This window comes from Camelus bactrianus, chromosome 9 (assembly GCF_048773025.1).
Source record: "Camelus bactrianus isolate YW-2024 breed Bactrian camel chromosome 9, ASM4877302v1, whole genome shotgun sequence".
Classification (NCBI taxonomy): domain Eukaryota; kingdom Metazoa; phylum Chordata; class Mammalia; order Artiodactyla; family Camelidae; genus Camelus; species Camelus bactrianus.
In genome coordinates, this window is record NC_133547.1 from 9,092,289 (window position 1) to 9,102,612 (window position 10,324).

General features: G+C 56.3%; 1 protein-coding gene across 4 annotated transcripts in view; it reads right to left on the reverse strand.

Annotated features, from left to right (window-relative positions):
• The window catches only part of MARK4 (microtubule affinity regulating kinase 4), a 28,524-nt gene extending 18,471 nt beyond the window's left edge, over positions 1-10,053 (reverse strand). The window contains exons 1-8 of one of the 4 annotated variants that reach the window (XM_074369415.1): positions 9,756-10,050; positions 8,914-9,022; positions 5,082-5,282; positions 3,102-3,155; positions 2,956-3,004; positions 2,169-2,234; positions 2,019-2,089; positions 840-896 (exon numbers count right to left, since the gene is read on the reverse strand). In XM_074369415.1, coding sequence (XP_074225516.1) covers positions 840-896; positions 2,019-2,089; positions 2,169-2,234; positions 2,956-2,983 — 222 coding nt within the window. In that variant the 5' untranslated portion in view covers positions 2,984-3,004; positions 3,102-3,155; positions 5,082-5,282; positions 8,914-9,022; positions 9,756-10,050. Of the gene's footprint in view, positions 1-839; positions 897-2,018; positions 2,090-2,168; positions 2,235-2,955; positions 3,005-3,101; positions 3,156-5,081; positions 5,283-8,913; positions 9,023-9,755 lie in introns of all 4 variants that reach the window. The other 3 variants (XM_045510590.2, XM_074369414.1, XM_074369416.1) reach the window with 3 other exon arrangements.
• Positions 10,054-10,324: the final 271 nt, after the last annotated feature.

The window sequence follows — 10,324 nt, forward strand, 5'->3', positions numbered from 1 at the left end:
AACTAGGCTTGTATTTTGTTTGCATATCCTTTTTTCCTACAAAAGTACCTGTCCACGGCAGATTGGGAATTGAAAACACTAAAACAAACCTGGTCCTTTGCTATAGAAACCTCAAGAAGCACTTCCTAAAGTACTGAGCCCAGGGCCTGGGACACAGTAGGTGCTCAAGAAATCAGTCAAGACAGCTGGATTGAAGCCAGACAAACGTTTCTCTGGTCTCGGACAAGAAGTCCTGAGACAGGAGGTTCTCTCTGGGTGGGAGGTGTGGAGTGGGGACTCTGGGACACCAAGCTGCTTGACGGGGCTGTCCCTGCTCAGCTCGGCCAGGCTCGGGGGCTGGGGCCCAGGCCCTGCTGGGTCCCTTCCCTGCCAGGCATCAGCCCTCCCAAGGATTCTGTTTCAAGTTTGAAGATGCCTGTGATTCTCAGACCTGGAGGCCACGTGACTCTGGGGCTCTAAGATCTCAATTCCTGAAGATTCTTGAATGTTCTAATCTCCAGAGGGTGAGAGTGACAAACTTTTTATTGGGTTCCAGTGACCTTGTCCAGGATACATGTAACCGTCTGAGGCCATTCCGGGACACTTTGTTTCTTTCCCCTTTGTTCACTCCTCCTGTCCCCACCCCCACCTACTCCCCCATCTGCTGGCCTTGTTTTTGCCACAAAAGCTTGGGAAGAAGTCAAGGGGCTCTGGATGCCGAGGGAGGAGCACGAAGAGAAAAGGGAGGGGAATGGGGGAATGTGGTGGAAGGTACAAGGCCCTGGGGGACCGGAGGTGGGGCTGGGGACCGCAGGGGTCTGCAGGCTGAGCTGGGAGCTCGCAGTGGTGGTGGGGCTCACCTTCAGGTCCCTGTGGACAATGTTTTTCTGGTGACAGTAGTGCACAGCCGACACAATCTGGATTACGGGGAGGGGAGGGGAGTCAGTTACTATGGCCCCCAAACCCCTCAGCCTCCCTCCGAGACCCCATGAACCCACTTGCAATGGAGCTCTGGACCCCTGGCCTCCCCAGGCACGTGTGGCAACTGATGCTGGGGCCCCACACCCTAATTTGGTCCCAGTGGGAAATGCTGTGGGACCTGCACACACACACCTCCACTCAGACATCGGACATCCTTGTACCCAGGCATCAGGACACCCTCCCTGCAGGGACATCAGCACCAAGGCAACAGGACTAGCCCCGTCCTGACTTTCACATCCAGAAACACTCATGAGAACATCACATGCCTACAGACAGACACGTAGTGCCAACAACCAGGGCTTAAGCCCTGCACACCCAGGTCAGCTGTGCGAGGCAGGTGGACGGTCCTGGACCAACACCTTCACTCAGATCTCTTCACCCACAGACCCTCACACCTGCCTGCCCTCTTACATATCCGTGCATCCTCACTGCCACACCCCTTCTGATCCACCTGGACATCCTCACGCCATATACTCTCTTGTCCACCAAACTATACGCCCACACCTGGGCTCCCTCCTGCCCACTTACACACATGGGCATCCTCATTCCCACACATCTGAAAGCACATGCCCCCTTACCCACACACCCGGGTACCCACCTACCTGCAGCCCCTCTTACCCACAAACTTAGATACCCACACCAGGACCCCCTCACCCATACACCCGGGCTGCCATGTGTTTTACCCCCCCCACTACCCACTGACAGACCTGGCACCCACACTCCTACACTCACACACCTCAGCACTCTGGCACCGCACGCCCTCTCAGTCACACTCCTGTACACTGGGCACACCTTCGAGCCCACACATCTGACACGGCATAGCTGGGCACCTTCGTACCTGACCCTCTCACCCACCCAGCTGGGTACCTGCACCCCCACATCTGGATATCTTCACACCTGGGCATCACACACCCTCTGACCTCCAACTCTCCACCTTCACCCCACTTGGACTTAAGCCACGCCTCCAGGTTCTTGGACAGCCCAGATCCACACGCAGCAATCAGACCCCAGGGATCCCAGTGCCCCTCCCAGCCCTGCCCACAGCCATGACTCCTGACCTGTCGGAACTTGGCTCGAGCTTCCTTCTCCTTCATGCGGCCGTGCGACACGAGGTAGTCAAACACTTCTCCTGCAGGGCAGAGGCCGAGCGGGGTCAGGGCGGGCATACGGGGGCACAGAGAGCAGGCGGGGGAGGGGAAGGGCCTCACCAGCACTTGCATATTCCATCACCAGGTACAGCGTCTTCTCCGTCTCTATCACCTCGAAGAGCTTCACTGCAATGGCCAGGGGTAGGGGTGGGGGGTTACCTGAGAAGAGACCTGTCACCCTCCACCCAAACTCAGTAACTGTGCATGTGCTGACCATAACACCTCTTACTCAAGAACACTCAATGGCTCCCTACTGATGTCAAGATCTGCCAAACTCCCTGACCCCACTTTACCACTTCTCCACTTCCTTCTAAGAATGTCTCCTCTATGATGCCAGGGATTTGTGCCTGTTTTCCTCCCCACTGCGCCCCAGAGTCTGGCACATAAGCAGCCACTCAATAAACATTCACTGAGTATACGAACAAATGGATGAATACAAGTTGTGGCCACATCCAAGCCAGATTAAATCCTGCTTCTCTGGTAAAGACCCCGCTCTCTTCACTCTACCTAATGACAATGACAATGACAACAGATGCTGCTGATGACAATAATCAGACCAGCTCCACCGCTTAGCTCTGAACTAAGTGTTTTGCATGGACGATCTCATCCAGTCCTCACAATGACCTTGAAGGAAGCATCTTATCACCCTCAACTCCAGAGGAAGAAACTGAGGCTCAGAGAGGGGTTGAGTGACTCACCTAAGGTCACACAGCCAGTGAGCAGCGATACTGCTATGAGAAAACACAGCTTTCTAACTACTATAACAGCCAATTTTCCCTCCCCCCAACTCTCTTTTCCCAAGTGCCCTGCTTGGTATCCACTGAGCCCACTCCCTCCTGCTCCTCACCGATATTGGGGTGGTTTAGGCCCTTCATGATGCGGACTTCTCGGAACAGCTGGAGGAAAGGAAGAAAGAGAAAGATGAGGGTGGGTGGCTTTGACGGCTTTCTTCCCAACCTTGCCCCTGCCCCGCTCCCTCTCCCTGGGACTCACCTTCTGCAGGCTGCTGGGATTCAGCTGGGTTTTGTCGATGATCTTGATGGCGACCTGGAGGTGGAAGGAGGAGGTGGGGAAAGGTTCCCCCAACTCAGATCACCCTAGGATGTCTTTCCTTTGTCTCCTTTCACAGAGAGCCCTCAACCTGGGCCATTCCTAGTGGATGGGGGATCTGAGCCTCAGGACCTTTGCACATGCTATTCTCACCATGTCCAGGGCTACCATTCCTTCTGCAGGGGAATGTCCCCTATTCCACACCGGGGCTTGGGTGGGGCTGCTCCAGGGACCTGTGTGAGTGTCTATGAGGGTGACTGAGACCTTTAGAGGGCCCCTCTGTGAGGGAATCTCAGACCATTCACCCATCACATCTTTGTTTTGAATGCACGAACTGTGGAACAATAAATAACCAACACTAACATTTACCAAGCAGTCACATGTGCCAGGCCCTGGTCTATGTGCTTGAGCATTTGTTTAATCCTCACGACAACCCTATGAGATAAGTGTTAGGATTATCTCCACTCTGCAAGTAGGGAAACTGAGGCACAGGGCTGTTCGGTCACTTGGCCAAGGTTACTTGGCTGGTAAGTTTGTGGGCTGGGATTTGAACTTATGCAGCCTGACAGAGTCTACCTTAAACAATTAAAACTTTAAATTTATAGAGTTTTGAAAGAGCTTTGAGGTGGTCACAGGGGAAAAATCAGAATGTTACTGAATTCTCTTTATATGTTTCATGCAGTTTAAGTTTTTATGTTTAATTACAGTTTTTAAGTAGCAAGAGGCCTTTAGAAATCTTAATCTAGGTGTACAGAATCTTCCCAAAGGGCTTTGGGGTTACTCCTCAATCACCCCCAATCCACTGCATTACAGAACTCTTCCCCCTGGGAGGCCCTGTTCCCTTAGAAGCTGGTCCTCTCAGAGACCCCTGGAATCAATTTCAAGACCCACAAAAGGGGCACAATGTGCTCCTTGTTGGGGAAGAGGGTTCCTTAGCTTTCTTCATATTCTCATGAATGGGTTTTTAATCTTGTCAAGCACTTTTTATGCCAGTATTGAGATGATCATATGGTTTCTGTCTCTGGATCTGTGAATGTGGGGAAGTACATGAATAAATTGTCGATTTGAACAGAACTGTGCATTCCTGGGATAAGTGCAGCTTTGGCACCACACAGCTTTCTTTAATTGGTGCGTCAGGCTCTCTTTGCTAATCCTTTGTTTAAGATTTCTGTACCTACATTCACATGTCAGACTGGCCCACAAGTTGATGTCTTATCTGGTTTTGTTGTCACCGCCAAACTAGCACATAAAATCTGGCGGGTGGTGGGAACTCTTTCCTTAGCCTCTGGGAGTACTAGCATAAAACTGGAATGTTTGGTAGAATCTGCCCATAAAACCACTGGGGCCTGGTGTCTTTTGTGTGTATGGCAGAGACAGTGTGAGGGCAAGAGAAATTGCTTCAAGTCACTTTCTCTAAAACTGAAAGAGGTGCAGAGGGGTCATAACCCTACCCACCGTCATTTTTCCCCATCCCAGGTGAGTGAGATGCATCCTCTGCAACAATGTTGCCATACTCCACACACATGCTCACCCTGGAAGGGGAGTGAACCTGTGTAAGCATGAATAAATCTCTTGTGTTCTCAACCAAGATCACTAGACGATTTGGTGGCACCAAAGTCCATCATTAAAACAGGGAGGTGGCCTAGGTTTAGACACCAAAGCCATGTGACTTCTTAGAAACAACACGTGGCTTGCCTGTGATCTGAGATGTTCTGACCATTTCAAGGATGTCTGAAATTGGCTCTCTTCTCCTACTTGGGTTGTTCTGGAAAAACCTGAAATGTTCTGATCTGCCCCAGAGAGTCAGGGACCTACCCAAGTTCACAAAGCAAAGGGAGGGCCAAGCCCAACCTCTCTCCACCTCCCGCAAAGCACCGGCCCCACAGGATTCTGCCCTGAGCCCCAGCCCCTCCCCTCACTCACCTCCCGGCCAGTAAGGATGTGCCGGGCCAGCTTGACTTTGGCAAAGTTACCCTTCCCGATGGTCCTCAGGAGGCGGTAGTTGCCCACATGGGGCTGCTCCTCAGGACAGGAGGCGATGGAGTTCCGGCAGCGGGCACCCAAGGAGCGGCTGGACCAGGACGGTCCCTTGTCCGAGGAGCGGCCACTGCCCAGGGTGCCATGCTAGGTGAGGGAGATGGAGTGTGAGCGATGGGCAGCGCCCGTCCAACCCACCTTCAGTGGCCTGTGTGCTGGGGTCATGGCCACTGACACCTTCATGGCCCTTTTCAAACCCAGGCCAGATAGAACCCTTTGGGTCCCCCATCTTTCTCTATGAAAAGATGCCTCCAAGAACAAAGATGCTGGGGCCCAAGTCTGCAGCACCTGGGACCCCAGACATCAAGCCTCTTCTTCACCCCTCCCTGCAATCAGTCTACCCTCGAACTTCCTTTTCTAATTACTGGGACCTCCATCAGTTCCACAATGTTTTATTCTAAATGCTGCAGCCCTCAACCCCAATCAACACTGACTCAATCTGGACTCAACACTCCACTCCAACCCTCATTGCTTCCAACACCCCATTTTATCCACAGCCGTCCCCACCCAGCCCCCCAATTCTACCATGCATCAACATTGGGTTCTCAGTTTGCTGCCCCTAACATTTTCTTCTGATTCTTGTTGCCCCAAATTCTACTCCAAACACTGTAACCAACCGTCTTTCATTTTGCCCTGACATTCTAGCCCCACAGTGTTAACTTTTCTTCTGTGGGAAACATTGTTGCCTCCTCATTCGGAGCCCCCATCCCTGCCTCCCCGTGAGACTGCTGCTCCCCAGGTGCCCGCTGTCGCCCACGCCAGGCCACGATCTGTCCCCGACGTTCTGTTCCTGCTGTCCTGTCCCTCCTGGGCCTCTCTCCCCCGCAGGTCACCTGCCTGCTCCAGGCTGCCCTGCCCTGATTGTGAGCCCCAGGGACTGTGCCTCCCTTTCAGGTCTGGGGCCCAGGCTGTGGGAGACAGAGGGAGGCTGAGGCCCTAGCCAAGACAGCTCTGCTCAGTCCCGGGGCTGTCCCTGCATCCTTCCCAGGGCTGGGGATGGGACACGGGATGACACAGGGAGCTGAGGAAGAGAGAAGGCCAGGTAGGCGATGAGAGGAGAGCCTGGGACTGCTCCTTGCAAGGAATCCACCAGAACACAGTGATGAGAACCACCAGTTAATGAGCACCGGTGACTGGTGCATCATCACTCCCATTTTACAGGTAGGGAAACTGAGGCTCAGAGCGGGGACCTGAACCCAGATAGTTTATCCCAGAGTTGATGTCTCTGCCGTGACCATACCACACTGTCTCACGCTCCCAGTCATCTTCATTAAGTAGCCCTTACTACGGGCATTCGAGCACTCCATCAGCATTTAATTCCCACAGGAGCCCAACGAGGGTGGCACCTGCATCCTCATATTCCAGAAGAGAAACTGAGGCCTGGAGCGAGGAGGGGCCTTGTCAAGGTCACACAGCTCATTAGTGAGAAGTGGAAAGGTAACGCTCCCCACGAGGGGCACAAAGACAGCCGCCACTGCTGGAGCCCTAACCACACGCCCACTGCCTCCCATGCCCTCACCCTGGCCTCAGGTGCGGGCCCCATTACCATCTGCATTCTCCACCTGGGGACCCCAAGTTGGAGGCAGGGTAAGTACCTTGTCCAAGGTCACAGGGCAGACAGAGCAGAGTTCCCAGGATCCGAACCCAGGTCTGCTGACTCTTGAGCCCCCAGCTCTTTCCTGCATCACCCGCTCACAACCCCAGGTGTCCTCCCAAGGGAGTGGGAGAGAGGGCTGGTGATCCCGGCAGACAAGGCCTTGGATTCCCACCCAGATAAGGGCTCAGAGCACAATCCCCATCAGGTGGCACCAGGGGAGCCAATGGGGGCTGGGCTGGCACCCCACCAAAGGCAGTGTGGCTGAGGGACCCCTGCAAGGGGCAGGTGGGGCAGTGGGGGACAAAGCCCCCAGGGGCTGGGGCGGGAGCTAAAATTGGCCGGCACCACCAGCTGGCCCAGCTCCCTCCTGACCGGCTGGCGCCCCAACACTGGGCCTGTTGCTAGGGAACCTCCAGAGAGGATGGGAGGTGGGGGACCTGGAACTTGGTGTGGGGGAGCATGACCCCACATGGCTGTTGTCATGGTAACCAGGTGGCAGGGGAAGGGGCTGTGACCTCAGACTCCAGAGGGAGAGAGATGACTCTCTGCCAGCACTGACAAGCAGGTCTTAACAGACTATAGAGTTGGGAGAAGTGAGAGGAGAATTAGGGGTCCCCAAATCCCCAGGATGCACAAATCTGAACAGCTAGAGGAGGAGGAAGTGCTTGTAAAAGCCCCATTTTACAGCTGAGGAAACTGAGGCTCAGAGAGCTGAGGTCACACAGCTAGGGAGGGACAGAAATGAGATTTGAACCGATGCTTATCTGAATAATCAAAATAATAATAGCATATACAACATGCCTAGCTCTGCATCTTACTCACATAATCTCTTTGGCTCCTTAAAACATCCCTAATAGGGAGGTGCTTCCATCAACCCCATTTAGAGGTAAAGAAACTGAGGCTCAGAGCAGGGAGTGGATTGCAAGCTCCCGCAACAACTAATGACAGCCTTGGGTTGAGAAGCCCCAGCTGTCTGACTCACACTCACAGTCACAATAGCAGCAAACATGTGTGGAACGCGTCCTGTGTGTCTGGCTTCACCCGTGTCATTTCAAGAAAACCTCTGAGGGACCCAAGTGGTCATCCCCATATTCCAGGGCAGGAAACTGAGGCTCAGAAGGCACGAACCAGTAGTCTGAGGTCACAGGGCAAAGGGGCAGGCAGAGCCAGCACTTGAACCCAGGCCTATGGGCTTCCTGTCACTTCCCGTAGCTACTGGGGGGTGGGTGGGGTATCTCATCAGAGACTCCAAATCCGAGTCTGACCTATAGTGTGATGGGTGGTGGCAATGATGGTGATGGTGGTGGAGGAACTCTGTGAGGGAGAGTCCTGCAAGATGAAGGGGCAGAGATAAGTCTCTCTGGTAGGAATCTGGGGTGAGGGTGGCTGAGGGTTGGCAGAGACCTGGCAGAAGGCCTAAGGGGAAAGGGACAAAGATCCCAGCTGGGAAGGAGTCTGGCGCTGGTTGGTGAGAGGGTCTTTAGAAGCACTGAGAGTAATCAGAAGTCAGGGAAATGGAGGTGGGTGTCTCCATAAGATTGTTCTGGGATGTGGTATAGGGACAGGGGGTCTGGGAATAGTGGGAAGGTTCCAAGCCATGGGGCAGTGGAAGTCAGGGGCCAAGGATACCTGAGCCAGGGGCCTAGGTCTTGGGGGAACTCCTAGAAGTCAAAGAAGGGGGTTTCTAGGAGCAGTCCTTGTAACCAGAGAAAGGTCCAGGGGCCTGAAATTCTGGGGAAGGAGCTTCCCGGACAAGGGGCAGCTCAAAGGAATAAAGGCTGATCCTGGTGGGGGTCAAGAGGCCTAGAAACTTGGGGAGAAGGCTTCCATCTGACAGACCCCAAGAGAAAAGGGCTTAGAGGCAGGGCAAGACCAGAGGCTTCAAGTCCAGGAGTCTTCTGGAAGAAAGATCTGGGGCCAGGCCTTGTGAGCTGGGGAAGGACTCTGAAACTGAGGAGGGAGCTTCCCTGGGAGGCCAGACCCCTGGCAAGGAAGAGGGAGGCCCTGGGGCAGCAGAAGGGATGGGGCCCTGGAGCTCTGAGGGATGAGGTAGTGTCCTGTGAGGAGGGGCCTGGCCTGGGGGTGGTGTCAAAGGGTTGGGGAATTGGGGAGGGGGCTTGCCTGAAGTGGAGGAGTTGAGACAGGGAGGATGAGGCCTGGAGTCAGACTGGTTCAGGGCCTAGAAATCCGAGACTGAGCTGGGGGCCTGGAAGTTGGAGGCCAAGGCTTCCTGGGAGAGGAAGAGACCAGAGAGGGTCTGGGGGTGGGGAACTGGAGGGACAGGAGGTGCTAGGAATCCAGGGACAGGGCTGCTTGGAGGATGGGTACCAGGCCTGGGAGTGGAGAGACCTTGAACAAGCTAGAAAGGGCCCTGAGCCCAGGAAAGGTGGAACCTGCTTCCTGTGAGGGGGTGCCCACAGGAGCTAGGAGGATCCTGAAGGAGCCAAGGAGCGGAAGACTGGGAATGAGAGGAGGGGGCATCCTGGGGAGCCCGGCACCAAGATCCAAACAGGGAAGGCCAAAGCCAGAGGCAGGACTGGGCCAGGCCTTCCCGGGAGACGGCTGTGGCTGGGCCTTGGGGTCAGGGGCCCGGCAAATCCGGGAGGGGGCAGTTGTCGGATGCGGGAGGCCTGGAGGGGAAGGGGCTTAAGAACACGGGAGAAGGGAGGGGCTCCTGGAAGGCAGGGGAGGGGGCTTCCTGGAGGGAAGAGACCCGAGCGGAAGCAGTCTGCAGAGGGACAAGAGAGGGGTCCCGCAAGAGGGGCGCCCCCAGGGGTCGGGCTGGGCTGAGGAGTGGGGGAGGGTCGAGAGGCCTGGAAGTCTGGGCGAGGGGTCGGGAGGTGGCCAGCTGGGCCGGGCTAGGGAAATGAGGGTAAGGGCTCGCAGGGCGAGGGACACAGCCGGGCGAGGGGTTTGGCTGCCAGACCCAGCCGGGGCTCCCCAAGGGGCCGGGCCCCACTCACCGTGTCCGAGTTCCGATCGTTGCCCGGGGCCAGCGCCGTCCGTGAAGACATTTTCTCTAGGTCTCGGGGGACTGGGCGGCCGGGTCGGGGGGGGAGCGGGGGTCCCGGGGTCCCCTCTCTTCCCCTCCCCCCCCGCCGGACTGGGGACGCGAGCTCAAAAGCTGGGCGCTGTGGACACCCGGGTTCGCGCCGTGGGAGAGGGGGCAGGGCGAGGGAGGGAGGGGGACGCCGAGGGTCCTAGTGGCCCCGCACAGCGGGGGCCCCGGGCGCCATGGGGGCGGCGGGCAGGCGGGCGGGCGGGCGGGGGCCGGGGAGGGGGCGCGGAGCCGGCCCGGGCGGCGGCGGAGGGAGGCGGTGGAGGGGCCAGGGAGGAAGGGACGTCAGGGGGAGGGGCGGCCAGGGCGGGGCCGCCAAGACCCCGCCCCCTGCCGCCGGCACTTAAAGGCGCAGGCCCGGACAGGCCGCGGGCTCTGGGGGCGGAGGCAGGTCTGGGCGCGTTGATACGGACTATGTTCTCACCGGAGAGTAGAGACACCCCGGAAGAGAAGGGGCGAGAAATGCCAAGACAG